This window comes from Pholcus phalangioides, unplaced genomic scaffold (assembly GCF_987345545.1).
Source record: "Pholcus phalangioides strain wild (caught in Gottingen) unplaced genomic scaffold, Ppha-v1.0 ptg000003l_1, whole genome shotgun sequence".
Taxonomy (NCBI): Eukaryota; Metazoa; Arthropoda; class Arachnida; order Araneae; family Pholcidae; genus Pholcus; species Pholcus phalangioides.
The window spans coordinates 5,595,118-5,620,575 of record NW_028301596.1 but is presented as its reverse complement, the minus strand read 5'-3'; the positions used below and the strand labels follow the sequence as shown (position 1 = coordinate 5,620,575).

General features: G+C 37.1%; 1 protein-coding gene across 13 annotated transcripts in view; it reads right to left on the bottom strand.

The window, feature by feature from the left end:
* The window catches only part of LOC149087955 (ELAV-like protein 4), a 96,289-nt gene that overhangs the window by 21,168 nt on the left and 49,663 nt on the right, over positions 1-25,458 (bottom strand). For 9 of the 13 annotated variants that reach the window (XM_089243004.1, XM_089243019.1, XM_089242998.1 and 6 more), the window contains exons 2-3: positions 8,424-8,624; positions 1,838-1,941 (exon numbers count right to left, since the gene is read on the bottom strand). In XM_089243004.1, coding sequence (XP_089099130.1) covers positions 1,838-1,941; positions 8,424-8,616 — 297 coding nt within the window. In that variant the 5' untranslated portion in view covers positions 8,617-8,624. The remainder of the gene's footprint in view (positions 1-1,837; positions 1,942-8,423; positions 8,625-25,458) is intronic. The other 4 variants (XM_089243038.1, XM_089243028.1, XM_089242986.1 and 1 more) reach the window with 1 other exon arrangement.

Below are 25,458 nucleotides of genomic sequence, written 5' to 3'. Positions count from 1 at the left end.
TTTTTCCGTGAAATATATTTTAATTCTTTGCGGTCTGCGCACAGTGGCCCTTCATTTCCCGCCTAAACACCAACAACTTCAGCTATAATTGGCAATTTTTTCCTACGTTTGAAAACTTTTGTTCTGTGACGTCCCGTATTTTTTCGTGTTCAGGATCTAAATTTCCTGCATTCAGTGTGAAAAAAAATTCTCTGATAATCATCAGTTATCAAGTTAATCATGTATGATGTAATCAATAAAAGCAATTTTGAGCAAGTTATGTATGCAGAAATTTGAGAAACTCCATTTTCCATCAAATTTAGTTCAATTATTTCATTGAAATGGATTTTTCTTTTGTCGTTTTCGATTATGAAAAGCTTCAATTAGGCGTGTTTTCCATCGTTATTTTCCTCTCGGAATAATTAGAAAACTCAATTTTCATTCGCTTCGTAAATGAATACAAAAAAATTCTCATTAAAGTAAAATTTTCGATTTGAATAAATTTCTCTTCTTTTTTTTTTTTTCCTCTCAAAATTCAATTTACATTCAAATATTTACTCGTATTGTGTTCGATGATTCAAGAAATATCTCAAATCATAATGGAGTTTGAATAGAACTCCCCCACACACCCCAGTCCTATGAAGAATTTCATTAAAATTTTTCATTCATCTGAAACATGATTGGTACTTTTTTTTCGATATTAATTTCAAGTCGATATCTTTCTACGAGTTCAAATTTAATTGAAATGCCGAAAAAAAGATAATTTTTTAGAGGTTTTTAGTAAGAAAAAATTCTTTTCTTTTTTCAATACAGATTTTAGTTTTATTCCGCGTATTCTTTCTTATTTTATCATCAACACATGACTCTTCCCATATCCTGTAGCAGGGCTATTGGCATGTGATCTTTGGTGGGCCCGCAGGACAGGTTAAAACGGGTCGCTCTATGGTGACTTTATAGTGTTAAAAACAAAAAAAAAAGACATAAGAATCGTCCCGTGCCCCAGGGCTGGACAACCCCACCCTTGTGGAAGGAAGACGGACATGCATTAGGGTGAGAATTACGCGGGATTCAGAACGTGGTTTATAGGACCTGGATTTTACCACAGACGTATCGACCACTGCAACAGATACGGAAAACTGGCTGATTGAGGAGATGGTGTTTCTGAGAAGGAAAACTCATCGCTGCCCTCACGGGGACTCCAACCCCGTTCTCTCGTTCGCCAGACGAGTACGCTACCAACTAAGCTATGAAGACAGATATAATTCGCCCCCTTGGAGCCTTGATGTCATATGCGAGCTATAAGCTGAATGTTGCTGCTACCCAATGCGCAGAGCCATTCAGCATTACATATACACTCCAAGGGGAGAGAATTCTATCTGCCTTCTTAGCTTATAGTTGGTGGAGCACTCGTGCGGCAAATGAGAGACCGGGGTTCGAGATCCGGTGAGGGCAGACATGAATTTTCTTTCCCTGAAACACCGATATCTTTCCATTCAGCCACTTTTACGCCCGTATCTGTTGTATTAACAGATGAGAGTGACGTCTTTCTATACATCGACTACTACTACATTGACCATATCTTACTGTCAGAGTCGTAATTTGAGGGGGGGGGGGGCTCATCCCCTGGGCGCTGGACCATCAACGGCGCTGAGTTTACTTTCCCCCCCCCGTTAAATATTATGAAGGAAAGGGGGGGGGGTTGAAAAAATAGGTACTGGCCCCCAGGTGACAGAGTAAATTTTCGTGTATAGTTGCAGCCCTGCTCGCAGTAAAACTAAAAGATTCACTTGTTTGAACTTGAAATTTTTATCCCAAATAAATGATATGCCAGTGAATTTCTCTGTAAAAATAAAATCACCTTTATTGTTTTATTTTGTAGCCTCAGGCCGTTTAATGTGTTGATAGCTTTTTCTGCATCTTCGGCTCGAACGTAGTTCACGAAACCGTACCCAAGACTTTGACCTAAAGGGTGACAAACGAACATCATTTCTACAGGCGGAATTCTCAATAAGCAAATTAACAATATTGCACAGAAACACAAATCGACGAATAGACTAAACATTTTTGGAAAACAATCAACAAACTACTGCAATAAACATTATATATTTAATGTCGTCCGTAATTATTTTTCGTCGTAATTATTTACTATTTCAAAGCTTCTATCAATCGATTTTGCTCGCCTTCATGTGCTTTAAAGAAAGCACATCTTATATCAATAATTTCTTTTTAAACGCTGAGTCAATATATTCAAGTGAACCCTCTCTTCTCACCAAAATACGCATAAAATTATCACAAGTACCGCAAATCAATTATTCATTTCAAAAAAAGACATTGAACATGATATTGATTAAAATTTGCATTATACTCCACCGGGGGTGGCCCAACAGCTAGCTCGTGAAGTGATTCTGTAATACGAGCGAGACAAAGTAAAATTACCATGTATTATAACATCGGGTGAAACAGTTTTACCCGCATTTAATGCTGTTTTTTCTTAATCTATTTCTGTAGGAACGCGATCAGCGTACGATTTTTATTTTTATTTACAATGGCCACTGTGTGTGTGTGTGATACCCGATTATGCCACTGCAATTACGGATTTTCCACCACTGAGTAGCAGATCTACTCATTGTAGATGCATCTTTTTGTGACATGAATAGAGGAGAGAATGAAGACATTTCATCTAAAGAGGACGAACACTATATGGCGGCTTTCTTTTCTTTCAAACTGAGCACAACTCAGGTCTGTCGCCACGGGAAATTTACAACCTAGCGAGTTGTGCCGGAAGTGTAAGTGTGTGTTCCTAACAGTCAGAGCGCTTATCTAGTGTTGTGTGTGATTTTTCAGTGCTGCCATCTATGTTTCAGAAGTGAAGTGTAGTGACTGAATATTTGCACTGTTTGTAGGCCCGCTGCTCTCTGTGGCGAGATTGGCTCGCATTCACCACTATGGCGATGGTGGGGGGTCCTTGCGATGCGAGTCCGTCACTATGACCTCTCGACCACCATAGCGGCAACAACGTAAGCTGCTATGCAAGAACCTGAACTGACTATGTAACCATGAGTGGAATGTCATCATCCTAGGTTGCTGTTTAGCGCGAGACGCGGGTGATAGTTCTTTATGCGAGATTTCTAGGTTAATCATTGTTATTGGGCACGATTGCCCTAAACATATATTTACATTTCGAAGTACATGATATTGTTATATGTTATATGAATTATTGTTAAAGCCACTTTTCAATTTACATTTGATGTCCTTGTCGGAAGCGGCCCTATGTTACTTGTCATTTAATAAAATTTCCGGGCACATCCATTTTTCGGGAAAACTTCGATATCTCGCTGAGAGATGTGAAGTGGGGTGTGTCCGGTCCTTCAATGTTCAATGTTTTTTTCCAACATTTCTCCGTTTTTCGAATTCGAATATCTCACTGAACATTGCATTCAGAAGCGTGGATTTTTCTTTTCTTTTTCTGGCATCAGGAGAGACACGGCAACAATTCTTTAATTGGGATTTCGGGCACACACGGGGACTGTATAAAAAGTTAATTTCTTTATTTTAAAAACTATTCAACCCCTTGCAACATGAATAACATGTCTGAATACCACACGTTATTTGTATAATTTTTATGATAGAAAGTATGTGCCTCTAGGGGAGACACTGTTTTTTCAACCTTTCTGAAAACAAGTACCATTGAGGTATGTCTAAAACAATTTGACGGACCACTTGTATCCCGTATTACGGGACACACCTGTAATTTTTAATTTTCGTTGTTTCGATTTTTTTAATATATTTGTCCCGTTTTTTCAACGATAATTATTTGAATTTGTAATAATTACTAAATTCGTAATACACGCACACAGCGTTTTCATAATATAAATAATATTATGGTAATTATATGGCAGAAAAATGATAAATATTTATATCCCATATTTGTGAGGTTTAACGTATTTTTCCGCGGTTTTCCAGCAGTTTTAATCACGATCGGTGATTGTGAATACTTTTGGCAATGGTTTTTGATGACAATTGGCGGTGTCCCGTATTTTACGTATTATTTATTTATGAACAGAGTCTACTGCGCTTTTCTCAGTTAATTATGGTCATCCGATCATTTGAATGGTTTTTTTCGTGAAATACTATATACTTTTGAAAAGTGTGATTTGTATAGTAGACCTTTGTTTCCACTTACTTGAATGATTTTAGCAGTAATTAGCAAATTGCAATTTTTGGCAAAATTTAGTGATATATCAGTTTCGTGAGTTCCCCTCGATGATGAACCTAAGTATAAAGGTACAATTTTATTTGAACCCAATATTGATGTTACCAATATCGATTACATGGATATATAATTTTATCAAGTCTGCCGGTGGACCATTTTTGGTTCGCAGACCATAGGTTGAGAAACACTGCTCTAGGATCAACGGTTCGGTAGTAAGGTAATACGCCCTATTACCTTGCACTCTCACTCTGTATATATACATTAGCAAACAAGGTGTCTGAGGTTCAACTGTTTGATTATGGAAATTTTCTACAATTTTGGAATTATTTCTCCCATCAGTTCTGAAAATATTTCTTTCCTTTATTCAGAATTTTCATGAATTCTGGGACTTTTTTCTCTGATTAATTCTAAATTTTCATTGTGGTGCAATGAAAATTGTTTTCGCAACCGGGTACGACCACCTAGATAACGACACTAGATAACGACGGGCGCGACACTAAATAGGTTATATAGGAGGTCGTGAACCGGGTCCCGCGTCTGATAAAGGAGGCATTGCTCAACACGATCTATCGCTTTCGCAATCAAGAACTCAGGAACATCGTAGTGGGAATTCGTTGGAGCACCGTTTTGTTGGTCGATCAACTCCTGACTGTTGTCATATACCAATTTCCCATATACATCTCTTAGGGGATGTGCATGGAATCTCTATATCTCCTCTAAGGTCCAGCAGCGGCCGCTGAAGAAAAAGAGCAAACGCTTCCTAACTGTGTTTGACGCAATCTAACCGTCTATTTATGCCAACCACTGACCTCTTGCCACCCCAAGAGAATACCAAAGAAAGCTTCGTGAGATATTTGCTTTTTTTGTAATATCAAACTCAATCACCATATCTTTAGTGTTCTTTTTTTTCCTTGTGGTTGTGTTGCAACCGTAAAATAGAATCGCTCAAATCATTTCTAGAGACCACACGTAAAAAACGTTATGCAGAGTGTTTGTAGTTACACTGACGCTACTCGGAGTCATCTGTAGCTCAATCTAAAGCATTACCTCCTAGAACATAGTTTCCCAACCTTTTTTGTCCCTTCGCCCCCTTCTTCAGAAATTTTTTTTCTCCCATCGCCCCAATGCAATATAACCTATAGAATCCTATGTTATGCCCGTAGCTTCTACCGCCCCCGCCCCCAGACCTTTCCATCACCCCCAAGGGGGCGTTAACGCCTACGTTGGGAATCACCGTCCTAGAACCTCTAGGATGTAATGTCTAAAGCCGGGTTTTCCTAGGAGTAGAATTCCTGCGTGAAAACGCTGATTATGACCAATCAGCATTTTCACGCTGTCGAAATCTGCTCCTAGGAAAACACGGCTTAACAACCGGATTAACATTAAACTTGGTCGGAGGACTGACTAATGACGACGTGGGAAGTAGGATTTTAAAAAAATGTATTTCTTATCGTCACCAGTAGGAGAAGATGTGGCGCTGTGCAATGTAAACGGGAGTTACGAAGAACAGGCAAGTTAATAACAAAGACGATCCGTTCTCGAGGACCACACTTTGCATCCCTCTGGACCGGTGTTTCTTAACCTTCTTTGGACCATAAACCTTAACCTTATTTCTTCTTTGCACCATATTTATTTCTTGTGCCCCCCTTCCCCTCGACCATTATCTAGGCACAAAGGCGGATTTATGGGTTTGCCTCTCTCTTCCTAGTTCTAATTTTGTTGACACTACTTAATGCCCGAATCTTCTGCCCTTCGCTTTAGCCCACTTATCCCCCCCACCGCCCTGCATAAATAGCCCCCCCCCCTTTCTTTACGCTCTTGGATAGGGTTTTTTGAGTAAATTTATAGACATCAAAAATTTTAAAACTAAAGTAGACTTCCGGCATGCCTGGGGTTCAGTGAGCTTCCCTCTTGTGTAGTTCTAACAGGGCAGTGTCTCAACATCGTGCTTCACCACGACCACCTAGATAACTGGTTATATAGGAGGTCGTGGCTTCACTCCCCTCGATAAGTGATGTTCTGGGGTCCCGTACGCTAACAGCTTGCATATTTACGTACTTGCTTTCAAAAATCATATCAGATCAGGTATGTCCTCCATAGGCACGAGACTCCCGTGCCGTGCTCAGATGAGGCCCATTCATTAAGATGGTCCTGATTTTATGGGCGATTCCGCTGGACTGAAAGCGGCCACACTTTTCTCCCATTGTACCTGACACGAAAACTTGAATATTCACATCTGAATTTTGTTAAAAGCTCTTTCTGGCTCTCTTAACCACCTCTCATTGCTCCTCTTCCACTTGATTTTCATCTGTGGCTCCCTTCCCTTAGAATTACTCCGACCACAAGGAGGCCATATTCCCGCAGGTTGAGAACCACTTTCCTGGACAACATTTTCTAGTTCACCGCTGGTACCAGCAATGGTTCCCTGAGTTCCGTCGATGAACGCAGTCAAAACACACGTAATTGTCTGTTCTAATACAGATTTGCATCCTCTGACTGTTCAAACTGTGAGCGAGCTTGTTCACTCAAACTTCTGAATAACTTCCTTCAAAGCAGTAATTGATAGAGGGCCTTTATACTAGATTTGTGCCTGTTCCGAACCTCACGTAGAGCAGCTGCTGAGTTTCATTGGTGAAGATAAAACATTTTCACAAGTGAGACGCATATTGAGCTGAGCTCAAGTTCGCTGAATGTCTTTCGGACCATTACCTATGTCTCTAGAGCTCGAATTGCTGGTGATGTTGTCACTTACGTAGGCGTGAATTTGTATTCTTACGTAAGTTTTATGAAAGTTCTTGGCTGTGTAGATTGAAACAACGCCACACATTTTCCCCTATCGGGGTGACTGCAAGTTTTTCCCATTAGTTCGTCTCTTCGCTGCCTCAAGGAAGTGGCCTTGGGCCCACCATATTTTTTTATCGATCGATAAACGCGATCAGAGAGTATCGATGGGATTGTTGGCAAATTCACAGATGACGTGAAGCTAATGGGGGGGGGGATAATCGGGAAGCTATGGGGAGATGTTCCAAACGAACTTGAATAAAAGTAACATGGGCTAATGAATGGAGCGTGACCTTTAGTGTTAACAAGTGCATGGTTGCTCATTTTAGTTCAAACAACCCACGTTTCACTTACGAGTTGAATGGTATCACTACCCCGGATGCAACTGGGGTCACTGATTTAGGAATTCTCATTGACGAGCGGCTTAGGCTTTCTGAACAATGTCCAGGGGTAGTCAAAAAATCTAATATAGAATGCTCGGTTTCATTCTTATAAGGGTCTCTTCGCGTTCACCTAAAATTCCTCTTCCGCTTTTCCGCGGCTTAGTTCGTCCTCCACTGGAGTATGCCGAAAGGTTTCGGAGACCAGTGGGACATAGGGTTCGTTGAGGGAAGTACAGAGAATAGCTACGCGTGGTCTTGTTAGCATGCAAAGCTTGAGCTATGACGAAAGACTTGACCCCTTGAATATGTTTACACTGGGGAACGCAAGTGTAGGCGGGGGGAATCATATGATGGAACTGTTCAAAATTTTCAACGGGATAGATAGGATGGACCATGACTTCGTTGATGACGTCCATACACCGTCAATCAACTGCTTCGACAAGAAGACACCAGTATCGTTCAGTATAAGGCACAATTTCAGGTTTTGGTGTTGCAGGGAGTTTTTCTCTAATATAGTTGTTATAAATTAAATATCTTACCTCCGGGGGGGGGGGGTCGTGAATTCAATTCCTTTTAAATGTGTCAATAGTAATTAACTAATTGACATATTTAAAAAGAAGTACGATAAGCATATTGGGATAAATCAAGAATCCCTCCATATTTAGACATGGGATAACCATAATCTTTTTTATGGACAATGTATAATATGTTGTTAGTTATTTTCGAGATATATACTTTTTTTATATTGAGTTGCTGTATTTCAGGTAAATTTGGCATCCACATTTTTTAGGGGCATCATTTTTCAGCCACCTGGTTTGGAAATTTGCCTATTGGGGCCTCTGTGTTTGTATAAGATCGGTGTTGTTAGATCGAGCTACTAATGACTCAGAGTAGTGTCGGTGTTATTAAAAACAACCCCGTATAATACCGAGACCTTCGTGATATTTCGTTCCTCCTCTCGTACCAGAGTAAGGAGACCCATCACGAATGTCTCCGATAATACATGATATGAACTGTACATGTAATTTGATATAACGAATAAGTATGTAGTATGGAGAGGCAATTACGTTCGTTACCCGTGACTTTGTCTCTAATGAGCTTGCATGATTCGACGTCGCCGATGCTCGAAAACAAGCTTCGGATCTCCTCCTGGCTCATAGTCTGTGGAAGATAATTGACAATGAGGTTTGTCTTGCTGTCTTCACCACCTCCGCCGTGAAGGCCTCCATTCTGTTGTACGGAGCTATCTATACCATTCATGATGGTGGCTGCAAAAAACAAAACAAAATAAAAATCATTCGACTAATTAAACACCAACGAACAATTTTTTGAAAGTTTTCAAACCCTAACCAAATGTGCATGGTGTTCGGGCCTAAGGTATCCAAAAGTAGGCTCATAGTAAGAGAGAACACATGATTATACCTATAACTTTAAATTGCATTATAGAGAACACCCAGCTCCGACTTATGAACATCATGGACCCCGGACCAAGTAATTTTTTTGGAGGCCCTACGTGGAAAATTCTCGAAAATTTTAACCAGTTTTCATTTTTTTGTGAGGCCCGAGTGGGCCCATGCGTTAAGACAGCACTAAGAACACCTCCTCACAAGTTTATTTGCAGGTTAATAAAACTGAATGTGTGAACACCTTTAGTGGCTCTCTCCAGATGTCAAATGCCAAGTGTTTAATAGCATTTGAGATATTAAATCAACTGCTGCAGAGATATGCTGTTTCGAATCATTTGGGAGGCTCCACATTCCACTCAGTTCGTTTAACACTCGTCATTGATTTAAATTCATTTAGACTCGGCACGCACTGAACCTTATGCCATGGCGGCCACATGCTACTGAAAGGACCGTCTTAAGAGCATCATGGGCCCTCGGCCCAAGTGGTTTTTCTGAGCCCCTATCTGGTAAAATCTACAAAATCACAACCAGATTTCATTTTTGTGAGGTCCCTTTCCTTTTGAATCCAACGGGCAGTACCCGAGTGAGCCCATGCATTAAGACGGCTCTGCCTGCTACTACTACTACTACTTAACAGCGCACGTGCATCCCGTTAACATTTTTCTGAACCAATCTATGCATGTCGAAATGCGCCGTGTATGTCTTGCGTACCATAATCGCATTTGTGTCATGTGTACCAAAAGTGCTACCAAACCAAACATGCACATCGTTCATATTCCCCCATGGAACATCTAACTAACGAGTGCGTGTTTGTTTTGTTGTAATGCTTGTTATATTGCTGCCATGTTCCATCCAAAAGTGCTGCCGCGTGTCTTTCGAATTCGAAAGCAAACAACTCAGAAGTTTGTTTTGCCTGTATAGCGTAGTATGCGGGAATTTCAAGTCTGATTACTATCTGTGTAGATACTTTTTTTTAATGGAAGATCGGATCTCTCTCTCGGCATGTACGCATTGAAGTTGGAAAACCTGAGAAAATCAACTTCAGAGAATCACGGCGTTCCCTACGCTAGCAGTCAGCGCGACTGTTGCGAAAAGCATCTCAAATCAGCTGCCGACAGTACGTAAGCGCATCGGGCGCGGTTAGTACTTGGGAGGGTGACCACCTGGGAACACCCCGTGCTGTTGGCCTCACTTTTAGCACCTGAGTGGCGCACACAGTGGTAAGATGCTCGTTTTCCACTATGAAAGTTACCGTCATGGTCCACGGGTTCAAATCTGGGCTTAGAGCATTTGAAATAAGTTCTTTTCCTACCGAGCCCGAGGCGACCTCCGATAGATGATGCCTTCATTTCCCACCCAATTCCACTGGTTGGGAATTGCCGTCAGGAGTTGGCGTAAGCGCGCCAGAAAAAAAACTTGGAGCAATCTCATATCGATCCACAATAACTAAGCATTTCATAACTTTCATTGCTTTAGGTCAATAGTCCCGTTCACATTTGCAAATATTACAGTAGCATTGGGAGTTCTAGCACCCGCTTGACGACTTTTTTCCTTCGTAAGGAAAGAAATGGATAGCAGTCATTGGTGAAAATTCTTGAAGTGGGTTTTAAACCCGCTTTTTTCTATTTCCCATGTGAACGGGGCTTATGAGCCATCACTATTGGATACCTCTAGCCCGGGCAACCTGTATTTTAAAAAAAAATGCAATTAAGATAATTTTCTACATGCTATTTATATAAATAAACGTGACAGAATTATGTATAATGTATTTTAATCACAATATAATTCCCAGTCCTTAGCTTCAAATTTTCCCGATACACCTCATTTTCAACATTATTCGATCGGAATAACAAAATGGATGGAAGATGAAGCGCGAATTAATGAACGGCTTTATTAAAGCTCATTCTAAAACTTTATCGAGTATATTAGCCTCTCGGGGGAAAGGGGGGGGGATGCGTGATTATTCCTGCGTAGACAGTGAGTGATCGATCTCGATTGATAATGATTGCGTGATCATGTTACACACAAAAGTTCGATCTTTTCTCAAATACCCAAGAAACTTTAGGACGAACTACTGCATATCTTCGAATTTTCAAACTCTTGGTTTAGTTGATGGCTTTGGCAATCGGAAACGTGAAGGGAGTTTATAATTAATTTAAATTTATACTTGTTTCTCAAAAGTTTTTTATTTCAATGGGAAAAAGAAGTCAAAAATACACATTTTTTGAGAGGAATAGATTCAGATGTATATTTGGGAAGGAGGATTAAAAGATGTTTTCGTTTTTTTTTACAGACATTACTTCTAATCAGGGGGAAGACAGATTGCACTAGAAGTGTGGATTGAATCTTGCAGGAACATTGTCACAACGTGTCAGAGTACGCATGCTTGTGACAATCAAAATGGTTGCTTTGAATGTTAGTTGGTGTGGAAGCTGGGTAGAAAGCCAGGGTTCCCAATCTTTCTGTTCCCATCGCAGCAAATTTCTTCAGAAAATTTTCTCTCTCATCGCTTCCTAAGTCAAGTGAACACATAGGACACCCATGTTATACCCGTAGCTTCTATCGCCTCATGGACCATTCCATCGCCCCTAGGGGACGATATTGCCCACTTTGGGAAACACTGGAGTAACCGGTCACAAGCAGGCGCTTATGCAGAAGGAATGGTGATAAGCCACCATTTCATTTGAAGAAATTAAATGACTCCGTTTTACGCAAGCGCATTTTGACATATTCAATGCTTCCGTGAGACGCTCGTTTTAAAATTCTTGATGGACCGCAACAACTACAATGGTACAATAACAAAATTCAATAATGTCACACAACGCAATCTACAAATTTTTTTTATTCCACGTCCAGTGGTTTGCTGTAATTATCATCTATCATCTCATTGATGTTTCAGTCGATGACCGATTAGATTATCTCCTTGCAAGTGGTTGGTGCATTCATTTTGGACTGTATGTAGTCTTAATGGGATAATTCCATTCCTGGACTGTAAGAGGTCTCACTGAGATATGCTCAATTATGAACTGTAAGAGGTATAATTGGATGAGTCTATTTTCTGAAACTATTATTACTTAAGGTTACATGCACCTCTTACACATTCCTCTGCGGAATTTCTAACGAATCGGTACATACCGGAATGTGTTGTGTGAGAACATTTATATGCATGGACATAACGTATTTATGTAATCAATGTTACATTTGTTTTGTCTTCTTGCTGGTGCCGCCACCTGTCTACTAGATTTTGAACTAAAGAAGGTAAATGTATATGTGTTTGAATTCAAGACTGCTAAGAGGTCATACTGGGATAAATATAGTAATACAAACTTTCGGTTTAAAACCTTCACATCAGACACTAATGTTTGGTCAGTTATGAACAACTGTGATCGAACAACTAAACAAAAAGCGCTCGGTATATCCCTATCATATAACGAATATTAACATAGCTTTTCATTATTTTACATCATAAAATTGATGTCCCCATTGCCATATCAAAATTGTTTTTTTGTTTTTACTCTTGTCAATAACGATATTATTCCTGCTTCAATTACATAATACAGAAGCTTGTCATAATCGTATACAGACCAATAAATATTTCCTCTTAAAAAAAGACAACTTCGTATATATACGCATTTATATCGAGCTTTTATACGTTCAGAAAACATTCATAAAAAAAAAAGAGCGATATAACAGGGTACGTGACGCTTTCCATAACCGAAAATAGCAACCATTACGTATATTTTGTTCCTGTACAAGAACAAGGTAAGAAAAAGTGGCAATTCCGCCGATGGCAGCACGTAGAATCTCGTTCAAGACGATAAAATTATCCCGGGAATCTCTGGCGCTTCCTTAATGTGATTAACTATGTGAGGTTTTCGATTCGGTAGCTAGAATATTTACTTTTCTGAATATTTAGAGATCGTTCGGTTTTGGGTTTTAATGAAGGAATTGGAAACGAACTCGCTTTGAATATTAACGACATAAATTGGCCGAAAAGGAAACAAAAGACGAACGAAAATCAATTCGCTCTCGTTCCACCAATAAGCATAATTTTTCGTGCTAAACGAAGGACTACTATACTCGAAGCAAACAATTTTCACGTATATTTGATTTTTCCAAAATTAGCATTTACTGTTTTTTTAAAGTTTATAAAAGCAATTTTGATAATTCAATAAGATGTATTCATATCTCAGTATTCGTGACCGAGTTGTAACATAAATAGTAACACCTTAATGTATATCTCGTTCGTGACTAAATTTTAATTACATTTTTTTTGGAATTTTTGAAGTTCATTTATTGAGTGGCAGTTTTATATCTGAAATTTGAAAATTTGAATTCACAAATTTTTCAGTTCATGTAGAAGTTTTTTTCACCAGTTTTGAGTTCTCTGGTCGAGTTAATAAAGGTAACGCTACATGAAATTCTATAATTATGTTTACAAACGTTAATTAACGTATGTAAAACTATTGTCCACGTCCGAAATATTTTTTGAACGTATTTCTATCAAACTTACTATATTTATACTAGACATAAAATATTTCTATCGAAGTACTTTTTTAAATTTTTTTCCATTTGTTCGTGAAAAGAATACTGTTATTAAAAAGTATTGTTAAATAGTTTTTCCCTCAAGGAATTTTTGACTACTGTTGGAGTATATTATATGGTTGAAGAATAATTATAGTACAGAGGTGAAGAATTCAAGGGGGAAAACTGCCAAAGTATTGTTTAAGTGAAATTGTTTGTTGAAATATTGTTAACGAAAACTAGCCTTTTGCTAAAATATTGTCGAAGAAAAAAAAATATTTGTTAAAACATTATTGAAGAAAAATTATGTGTTAAAATGTTGTTGTAGAGAGCCTTTTCGTAAAATATTGTTGAAGGAAAAAAAATTCCTTCCATAAACAGAGAGATTTTTCAGATGCAAGAAATGATGGCAAAAATAATGTTGAAAAAAAATATTTTATAAAATTTTCATCAAAATGTTGGTGAGGAAAAATAAATAGCATTTTAAGTACATTTTAAACACATTAGTTGGAAATATATGTTTCTTAAAAGAATATTGAAAAATGTTTAGTTTTCTAAAATTTTATAAAAATTAACTGCTGCGAAACAGTTTCATAAAAATATCTGAAGCAAAAATGCAACGGAAAATCCACTGTTACGAAATTCCGTTTAGACATTCTCGAGAAAAAAAACTGTGACGAACGTTAATTTGGAACGTTTTTAAATATGACTAGTTTCATTCAGTCATTATTAAAGAACACACAGATTATTTAATTCAAGTTTTTCAGTGAATAGGTGCATCGCTCAAAGAAAGAATCGTAAAGACTCTTCAGAATCTTAATTGGAACTGATGGATATTCTTTGAAATATGTAATTATATTACATAAATACGAAAATAGAGTATAAAAAAATACATTTTACATAAATATTCCCCCGTTTTATTAAATTTGACGTTTGCGTAGCTATTATTCCAATATCACGGGTAAATATTTATTGATAACGCGTACATAATTTTCAAAAAAATAAAATAAAATAAATCCGGTAACATTGCCATTAATTAATCGTATTAAACATTCTAATTCCTGTGCATGACAAACAGCATTTCCCTTCAACCGGGAAAAATACAATTCTGAATAGATGATTATTGAAACATCAGAACGGGATGTTTGAAAATTTATGAATCCCATTTCTATATCCCAATTATGATAATTGCAGTGAAAAACACTGATACGTATAAAAATATATCTATCTAGATATTCCATACAAGAAGAGTCAACGGCATTCAATGAAAAAGTTGATACAATCATTAAAAATCTAATTTTAATTCCTTATTGCTTACATTACATGTAAATATAGAGATTGCCCCATAAACTCGTAAAATAGTTTAAAAAGTTTATTTTTATGTTTATTTTTTTTGTGTGTGTGTATGTGTATTTTTTACCCTCTTTGTGATGTAGTGCCAACCTGCTATTCACAAATAATGAAAATGAATCAGCCATAAAAACTGAAGCAACTGGTTTGTTTGAATGTGGATTGCGGAAAAGTTATTCTCACGAAGGGGATTTTTTTTGGGTACAGAAAAAATAGTTGAAATTTTTGTCGATAGAGGGCACTGCACGAAAGTCCGGCAATATTGATTGAATTTGACACCTTCTTTGATCACTTCTGTGTCTGAAACGTTCGTAAAGTTCAGCCGGTGATTCATAGCTGACGTAAAACAATTTCATCAATAGTGCCCATCATCAAACGGACACTATTGGTTAAATCCATCCACCAATGTCAACATTACAATAAAAACCTTATGCAAGCGTCAGTAGAAGGAAAATTCAGGAAATGAGCTGTTAATCGTCCACCCTGTATTTTATAGGACTCTGATTTGAACATTTTCAGTGATTTCCTTTCGCGCAGTGCCTTCTCTATAGACAAAGATTTTAACTAAACTTTTTCCCTATACCAAAAATCTTCCCTTTCTCGTGAGAATAACTTTTTTCCCCAAACCGCATTCAAATACACCAATTTTCTCAATTTTTATATGAATTTCTTAACTATTCACGAACTTACGGGACACTCTGTATTTGTCTGTCAATTTTTTTTTTTCATTTCATATAACTGCGCACATAAGATAAGACGTAAATTCCTAAAAATCAATGTCAGAAGAATTTTTTTTTTTGAAAATCCTCCTAATTAGAGTTTGAAATATCAGCCAGAAGAGACTAATTATATATAAATCGTTCCATAAACAACACGTAACCGAATGTAAAGGAACTTAATTTGAAATAACATTCCAATTTCTACTCTTAATTGGTAAATTTCGACGTGTCCAGGTAATGCAGATACAGTGATACCTCGACTAATGAGGATAATTCGTTCTAGAATCGCCTTCGTCAATCGAAACGCGATTTTCTAGAGGTTTCCATGAAAAATAATTCAATTCGTTCCAGTAACGGCTGAAAGTTTGAAGATGAGTTTCGTAAAACCCCCTAAAAAGCACTGTAAAAAAAAAAATACTGAAGGCTGAGAGATAAACAACTTCACAATAATTCTCAATACTTCACACACAATAACTTCACTTTAACTTCTCAATAAATTGTCCTTCATTCAATCATTAGATGAAGGAGAATTTAAAGGAGCATGTTATACTGAACGTCTTTTTATTTTACATATTGTACGCACGATATCAGTAGGGATCGTGAGCTATAGTGAAAAAAAAAATGTGTGTAAGGGGTCTATGTCAGGGGTCTTCAACTTTTGAGACACGGTGAGTCAAATTGAAACTTCCCACAAAGCTCGCGGGCCACCAACTCATAAAGTTTAGTGTCATCTTAATAGATGGAGCAAATGGGGGCCCCCGAGTTAAACGGGGGATAAAAATAGGTGAAGAAATTTAATCATTCGGAAGTCATTTCTTTTATTGATTATCAATTTTGATTAGTTCTTAAATATTTTTTTTTTACTGATTCTGAAAATATTTTTGATTAATTACTAATTAAATTAATCAATTCTTAAATTAACTTTAATCTGAAACTACTTTAAAAAATTCTTTAATTATTTGTTTCGGTAAATTTGAAAAATTATTTTCCTTCTCAATATATCTCGAAAAATGATTTCTTTCAATAATTATACAATTATTATTCTATTGATTGTGAAATAATTTCTATCGCGGAAATTACGAAATTATTTCTCTTATTGATTTACTTATTTTTTCACTGATTCTGAAATTTTCTGTTTCAAAACAATTCACAAATTATTTCTTTAAGCAATTCTTAATTTTCATCAAATCTGGAATTACTTCTTTCATTATTTCTCAGTTTTCATCAATCTGTTCCACATATAATTTCTTTGAAAAATTATTAATTCTAGAATTTTAATGAATGTTTCCAACCATTTTCTAAAAATTATCGGCGGGCCACGACAAAAAAGCTCCGTGGGCCAAATGTGGCTCTCGGGCTTATGCGTTGAAAAGACCCCTACTCTATATGATATAGTCAGCTCATTCCTCTATCTCACACATGCAGATGGAAATGATAAGTTCCTTGAATGACAAGACTGTTCTAAGAGTCTTATTCATTGCCGTATCCACTGAAAACATTCAAGTCTAAAGCTTTTTTTTTATCAATTTTTATTTTTTAATGCATGTTCTCTCAGCTCTTAATCACTCATTTTACATGAAATGGTCCAAAATATACGTGGAAGAGGAAATAGAGGTGTATCTAGAAAGTGATTCAGAGGTGAAAATAGAGTCAAGTGACATTCAGTTACTCATTGGATTAATATCAAACGGAAATTTAGCTCATGACGCGCGTGTTTTATGTTAGCGCATGGAATGCATACGTATTACCTAAAATGTTCGTTATAGCCGAGTCAAAAAAAAAGAAATCTTCGTTAGCAGAAATATTCGTAAGCCGAACTGTATCACTGTTATGTGCTAAAATGCTCACACATCTCTTTCTCTCCCTCCCTATGGATATTTCCAGGATAGCTTCCTTACCCTTCCCTGGAAAAGAGGAATGGGTTCGCCCGTGATGTGAATCGGCTCGTTTTCCGATTTTGGCTATCGATTTGAAAAAGGGTGGGAGGATGAGTTGGTATATGCAGCATGGCCATGTTATGAGGAGACGGAGTATAGTGAGAGAGAGAGGGAAGAGAGAGCGTGAACTGGCTAATGTTCTTCTCTCTCTCTCTCTTTCTACGCTATTTCTCCTTGGCTACCACGTTTTCCCAAGAACCGGCGGATTCTCCCAACGCCGCTTATCCTGGGGGTTTTTTTTCACCCACCCCCTCCTCCTCCTACAGGGTGCCAGAGTCAAATCTTTGGGAATGGGAGAAAATCCAGCTAAGAGATGGAGAAGCAGGAGAAAAGATTATAGAAGCGAGAATGGCTCCTTTGGAATCTGGGCAAAAATGGATTATACATCCGAAAAATAGGGTTCCCCCCCCCCTTTATTTTTGCTTTCCCAGATTCCGACGGAAATGGCTGTGAGACTTCCATCTTGGATATTAGATTTGTACGTAATGTTGAAAAATACCGGATGCATCTATCAACCCATGAGTACGAATATAATTCTTAAAATAGTACACGAAAACTATTTATTTCAAAATGGATGTTCATGTCTTATAAATACCGTGCAGTCAAATGGTTTGGTGACAGATACGCACAGCGTTATTTCCGTACAAGTGTAATTTGGGGACATTTACGCATAGAATGTCTTTTTTCCCCTTCTTTCTACAGCTTCTTTCTTTTATTCCCTTCCTTAAGTGGATAGAAGTTATATGGAGGCGGTATCCACATCACATTTTGCTAAAAAGTTCAATTATCTGCTTCATCTCTAGAATGTCGAATGTATTTGGGAGATTTCACTCCAAACTATTTTCTTACCCTTAAATGTTACGAGAAAAGTGATAAGTCAGTGATTATGTATAATCACCGATAGCCTCTCAAAATTTGATGAATTTTAATTTTGTAGATAGCAAATTATAGTTAGATAGCAAAATAAGGGATTCAATCAGCTGGTAAACCCAAAAAGTGAAAATTTGCACATTCATGTTTCTGGCATGGGGCATAGCCCACTAAACAATTGTCTAGTCGGCCGTGCATAAGGAGGGGGGGGGGGCGATATCAAATACGGACATTTTTTCCTGAATTATATGTACTTTATTCCTGTATTTAACGGGAGATATGCATTACTTTCACACATGATGTGAATCAGTAGCCCGTCGAATTATCCATGGACTCAGAAATGTTGTGAAGCGCTGCTAGAAACATAGTCGCACTTGAGACGGGGGGAGTGCGACAGGTGCGGCGGCACCGGGCTCAGTTGTTCGGAGGGGCCCACGTACTTACTGCAATAGAAATGAAAAAATATATGTAAAAATCAATTACTTTGTTTTTTTGTAATAAACAAGTTGTAAGAGTTGTTCAACTGATTTGATTCAGAATTTTCATCAATTCTGGGAATTTCCTCCCTTTAATTCTGAATTTCATCAATTCTGGGAATTTTCTCTCTTTAATTCTGAATTTTCTCTCTCATTAGTTCTGAATTTCCATTAATTCTCTCTCTGGGATTTGTTTTTCTCTCTCTGTCATTAATTCTGGGATTTGTTTTCCCTTTCATAAAATTCTAAATTTTCATAGATGAGTAGATATTTTTCAACGTTCCTGTATATTCTGTGATAATGCATGAATCTTTGGATGCCAATTCCCGTTTCCCTACAAAACATATAAAGCAACGAAATTATTTTCCCACATGGGCCTCGCGCACAATAAGGGCGGCTCTGGCTACAAAAAAATCGTTCCCGAAAAATTCCCTAGGAATTACTTACTCCAACACATAACAAAGTATGTGTTTTGCAAATACCTAAGGAAATTTATTCGTTGTGGTTTTAGGTACGCCACTGCTAACAAACGTTAATTTTGCATCTAAAGAATCTTTAAACTTCCTCACTATAAGCGTGTTTATCATTTTAGACTTCGTGGAAGAAGCTAAAACCTTCTCCTTCTCGGCGAAATTCACTTCCCGTCTATTAATTATTCCGGAAAATGTAAAGTGAGTGAGGTGGGGGGAAGGGGGGCTCACAACCTCTCCGTTGTCAAGTTGGCTTAAAATTTTGATTTAGGAGTTGTTGCTGCTGCAATCCAGGAATTTAAGGAATTTCGAGAGCGTACGTGCTCCGAAGACGTTCGTACACACACACACGCGCGCGTTTCCAGATAAGAATTAAGTACGCTGTGTAGAAGGTACGCATCGTTTTCTGTCGTAATGCGATTTATTTCGGCTTTCCTCTGCCCCATCCTCTCACGATTCTACTCGTTTTGAACTGTTGCCAAGAATTACGTACGAGAATTCCTCTGGTTATAAATCGACAGTGGATAGATGGTTAATAGTACTTAGGGTTTCCGGGGATCCACCTTTCAATAACTATTAATACTCGAACATCTTGGAAATTAAACTAAGCCGATGCCTCAGGCTGAAATCCTGAGGCGTCGGATCATGAAATTTTTGAAATTTATATTAACCTGTGGTTTATTTGCAATTTTTCCGTCCTTTCATGCAGAATGATCCGACAAAATAGGCAGGTTCATAGTTATGATAAGACAACTGAACCTTCTCTGGGAACCATGCTCTCAAAAAAATGTATTCATTCAGTAAAATCGAAAAATATCATGCACTGGGAAATACAGGGTGTCCAATAAATTCGTTAATAATTCAAAATTTAATTTAAAAAATTGAAGAATTTGGTATATTTAATGCGGTTTGTGAAGTTTTTCTTGGGGGGGGGGGGAATGTCAAGTGGTGTTGACACCCCTCCTCTCAAAACACCTCTCAAAGGTGTCATTTCGAGACACCTCTCAAAAAAATGTATTCATTCAGTAAAATCGAAAAATATCATGCACTGGGAAATACAGGGTGTCCAATAAATTCGTTAATAATTCAAAATTTAATTTTAAAAATTGAAGAATTTGGTATATTTAATGCGGTTTGTGAAGTTTTTCTTGGGGGGGGGGGAATGTCAAGTGGTGTTGACACCCCTCCCCCTCCCTTCTCCAAAGAAAAAAAGCTCGTTGAATTCTGGGGGTGACTCGAGATCAATTTTGAAGGAAAAATATGGTCCGTAGAGGGCTATGGACGAAAAAAAAACAGTTAAGCATTGCCGCCCGGCAATCGAGTGGTTAGGGAGCTAGCTTCTCACTGTGCAGGTCTGGGTTCGAATCCCGGTTCGGGCATGGATAATGTTTATTAACACTAATAAATTCCCTGGATGGATAGTGTCGATCCCTTGGGAATGCTTGAGGTTCGGGTTTTACTTAAAAAATTAAAATACCGCTTAATACTCATATATACAGAGGTTACACAACCTCCAGCCCGCGGGCCAAACGGTTCCATCCAACGCGCGAAAAGTGCTCCGGTAGAAAAGCATTAATGCACAACCTGATAACCGATCGGCTGACCATATTTTCTTCACCAAAATACGAGAAATCGCGATCTATAGGGGGGGGGGGGTTGTAACGAATTATCGCCAAAAAATTGTCAAATGCAAGTTGAATTGCCAACTGTAGTCAAAAAATTGTCAAATGCAAGTTCAATTGCCAACTACAATCAAAAAATTGTCAAATGCAAGTTCAATTGCCAACTACAATCAAAAAATTGTCAAATGCAAGTTGAATTGCCAACTACAATCAAAAAATTGTCAAATGAAAATTGAATTGCCAACTACAATCAAAAAACTGTCAAATGAAAATTGAATTGCCAACTACAATCAAAAAACTGTCAAATGCAAGTTGAATTGCCAACTACAGTCAAAAAGGTAAGTAAAGTAAATAAAGTTGCCAATCACAGCCAAAAAAAAAATTGTCAAATGCAAGTTGAATTGCCAACTACAGTCAAAAAGGTAAGTAAAGTTGCCAATCACAGCCAAAAAAAAAAATTGTCAAAAGCAATAATTTGTAAGTCATGGATATTATCTCAATTCTTGATCTCAAAACTTCAAGTAAGACAATTAAGGGCAAAAACGACATTTTATGAAAAAGTTCGGACGATAAAAATTGAGGGAACATTCCATAAAATACAGATCACCCTACGTATACGAAAAGATTGTGTACCCCTCCCCCCTTTACTCATATCGCACATGTAGAAGAATACTGTCACAACTCAAAACAAATGCTAATTTTTAGGAGAAACAAAAAACAAATTTTTAATTACTATTTTTTTTTTTAAATGTGAAGTGAATCTAAGCTCTTAGAATACTTAAATTTTGTAATAGTCACGGTTTTAATGTCATTTAACAAAACTTCAATTATTTTTTGATGTCTATATTATGCTCCTGTAATATTAACTAAAATTTACGTTTCTTTTTCTTTTTTTTAGGTTTGAGAATATTCTTCTAGAAACCACGAGATTCCACTATAAAAGTTTCATAAAAGAACTTTTAAAAAACTTGAAGAAAGAACCACCCAATAAGCCTATTGGTTACATCCACTCTAATATTACCGATACACTAATTGGTTGCAATTTTGAAATTTTATCAAAGAGCTTTTACAAAACTTTTATAGTATAATCCCGGCCTAGGTGTATATCGATGATAAAATTCCATCCAGCACCCTTTTAATAGTCCATGAAAGGATAAGAAAAATATAGTAAAAGTCCGTTCTAACGATAGTTCACAATCGGAGAGAAAGTTGTAGTTATGACGGAGTTTCTTGCCGTGTAGAAATATATTAAATGGGAACTTTGCTGAAATATTCATCTAAAGTTGACTGTTTATGCATATAGAATGTTAATTGTATAATCAAATTTTGCACTTTGTGGAATGCAGCCGTTTTTCCACCTGAGTATTTTTTGCCCCATAAAAGTGTCTATAATAACATAATATAAATAACATTTTAAATATTATAAATAATTTTAAATAACATTTAACATTTATTATATTTAACATATTATATTTATTATATTTAACATAATTATTATATTTAACATAACATTTTAAATAACATTTTAAATTTTATAATAACATTTATGGTAGACAAAATTATTAAGACCCGTTTACCCTGTGTCCAGTTTTGGAAGATACCTCCCTTATATAGATAACAAGAAGATAAGATACAGTATGTGTTCTTAACAATGGGAAGGTATAACATGCTTTGTTGATGAACATTAATTGGGTGAAGAGAATTGAAATAACGCCATTCTTCCCCGTCCATTTTGTGTATAATTCCTAAAGAAAGGAAAAGAAAAACATTCGGTTTTCGAGAATTTCCGTATTATTCATATAACTCGCTATAAACGAATTTTTTTTTTTTTTTGTATGTTTAACGCCCTTTGACAATCACTTCCGAATTACTCTCAATAGCGAGATTCTCGGTATAAGAAATACTCGTTATAACTAACTTTTACTGTACATCCATCCTATATTTTACGATAATCGAAAGCTTCATATTCTCATCTCTACTACTGTAAACCCCAATGTACCCTCATTTCTATTCGACTGATGTAAAGCATAAAACCATCAGCACGATCGTGCAAACACAAATACCTTTCCTTCCAATTTTGCTAGTACCTATCAGTCGAATGAGTTTCAATTGATACCATACGTACTTACATACATTTACTATATTTATAGCTATAAAAAAAAAGATGATAACGGTCCCCCCCCCCCAAATGATATGTAATGTAACTTTATCTCTTTAGTTTATCTTTTATTTTTCGACGCATCGCTGCTGCCGCCATTTCCAACACGGCATAGTTTTTTTTTTTTCTTTTGGACTTCCACCGAGACGCACAAAATGCTCAACAGCAATCACTGTGAGTACGGAAAGCTTTTATGATATATTTGAAGGGGGGAAAAAAAGGAAAAACAGTAGTATACTACTTATCAATTGCATCCCAGGGAGCACGTTCCAACCAACTACTACTAATATGAAAAGTGGATGATGTGGTGAGTGCCGGCGGGACCAAAAGAAAAACCAAAAACAGCAAAACAGTGTTGTGTCCAGTTTTGAAAGTACACTCTGGTGGACGACGACATGCAGACGCCAGTCGTTACCATAACGACAAGACAACATACCTCACGTGCGTGACATGGACCCGTGGTTCGATTCATTGTACAGCGAGCACACATTTTGTGCTTCTTATAACGTATACACACTACCAGTCTTTTTCCCGTACACAGTTCGAGTATTATAATATAGTACACACACACACATGCCCTGTTGGAATAACTTCCGCCCGATGAAAGAATTCTCATTGACACCGAATCAATGGGAAAATATGGCAACATTGTCTATATTTTTCTCTCTCTCTCAAAATAATAATAATAATAATTCTCTTTATGGAGAATGGAGTTCAACAATTCGGGGGGAGTTGCGTGACTAACGAAAAGAATCGACATGCGATTCCGTTCAAGACCTGAATTCTACTCACATACACACACACTATATACCTAGAATAATTGAGATTAGGAATTCCATATTGCGAGGGTTGCTATTTTAAGTTGCTATTCCGTGCTTCTTGATTAATCCTGATGATATTTTTTTTTTCTTCTTCTCGTCCATGTTATTAGTGTATTAGCATGAATTACCACTTAAAGAGAGAGAGAGATCGTGATTTTTATTTCTATGTAAGTCAAACATTTCCAAGGTCTAGCTAGCGTGTGCAAGACAATGTGAAAACACATGCCGGAAATGTGATGAAGTACGCACCTCTCCGCTGTTGTTACGAACGTAAATACGGGTAAATATTGATATATTATGTTGGAGATATAAATAATTCATCTTCTATTGAACAGTTTGTGAAAAACCATCAAAGAAACATTGTTGTATATTGTAAAATATTATTTCTCAGCAATGGCGATACATTGTACCGAAGAAGAGAATCGTCAAGTTTTAAATGACTATTTTGTTTCCAAATGGGCAAGTGAAGTATTTCCCCCAGACCAGTGGCTCTCAACATTTGGAAGCCCATGGCCCGGTAAATATCTTTTGCGTAAGTGAAAGGCCCGGTCATACACACAACTAACGAGAAATTAATGGGAAAATGAACCTGTGCAAATCAATCATGGCCCGGTGGTTGAGAAATACTGCCCTAGACTTTAGTAATTTGGGAACTCAAACTAGGGCCATCTTAACGCGTGAGCCCAAACCAGCCCAAAAATGCACAAGGTCCTAATGATGTAGTACTATGATTTTCGAGAGTAAGTATGAAAATTGATAGGTAAAGAGACTTTTATGATTTATCGCTATGCTGACTAACTGAACATTTTTTATCCTAATCATGTGGGCTCCTTAATTTCTACTTTTCTAGGGTCAGTTCAAGTCAGAACCAGGCCCCTGCTTACAATAATTATTATTAGAAGCAGGGGCGTACGGGGATCGTCCTGCCGAGGGGGCGCAACGAATTTATCGCGCTGATTAGAAGTTACTAATTACTGTAATTTTCCGTAAAAAAGCCGTCTTATATAGCTATAAAAATGAGATTTTAGCTCTTGCGGCTAATTCAAAGCTGCGTGTACGAAATAACTCCCATTTTCTCTGATGTTCTGACTCCAAGTTTAAGGTATTTTAATTCTAATTAAGGAGGTTGGTGCCCACAAATTTTCCAAAAATATATATTTTGCAATTCAAAATATTATTATATACTTCAAGTTTTGAATACCGTAAAATTTTTTGCGTCTAAGTAAGTTGAAGTTTTTGTTCTATATCCTGTACTGAATACTCTGACCAACCCTGTGCCAATAAAATGAAGGCCCCGGACGCCTTCCCAAAATAATATCCATGAAATTTCTGTATGTCTTAACGCTGAGATGTTACGCGCTTTAACGCGAGGATTTCTGATTGGAATGATAGTTTAAAATAATGGTACAAAGTATCGGAAAATTTTTGTGATTTTTGAAAATTTAGAAGTAATTCAAGTTGAAATTCGAAAAAATCAACCGCATAAAAATTATAGAAACTCTCGTTCAATTGTTTAAAAATATTCGCAAAATATTAAGGAAAAAAATTGAAGGATAGAAAATTCCTAAATGTTCTCTCTCTCTCTTTAAAGGCAGGTGATTTTTCCCATAGGAAAGCATGAGAAGCCAAAATCGTGCACCACCTTTTGTGAAAGATTTTTTTTATGTATGTAAATTCGTTGCAATACAGTTAAAAAATTTAATTCCTTCTCATTAGTAATGTCTAATGTCACGTGCTAATAATATAAAA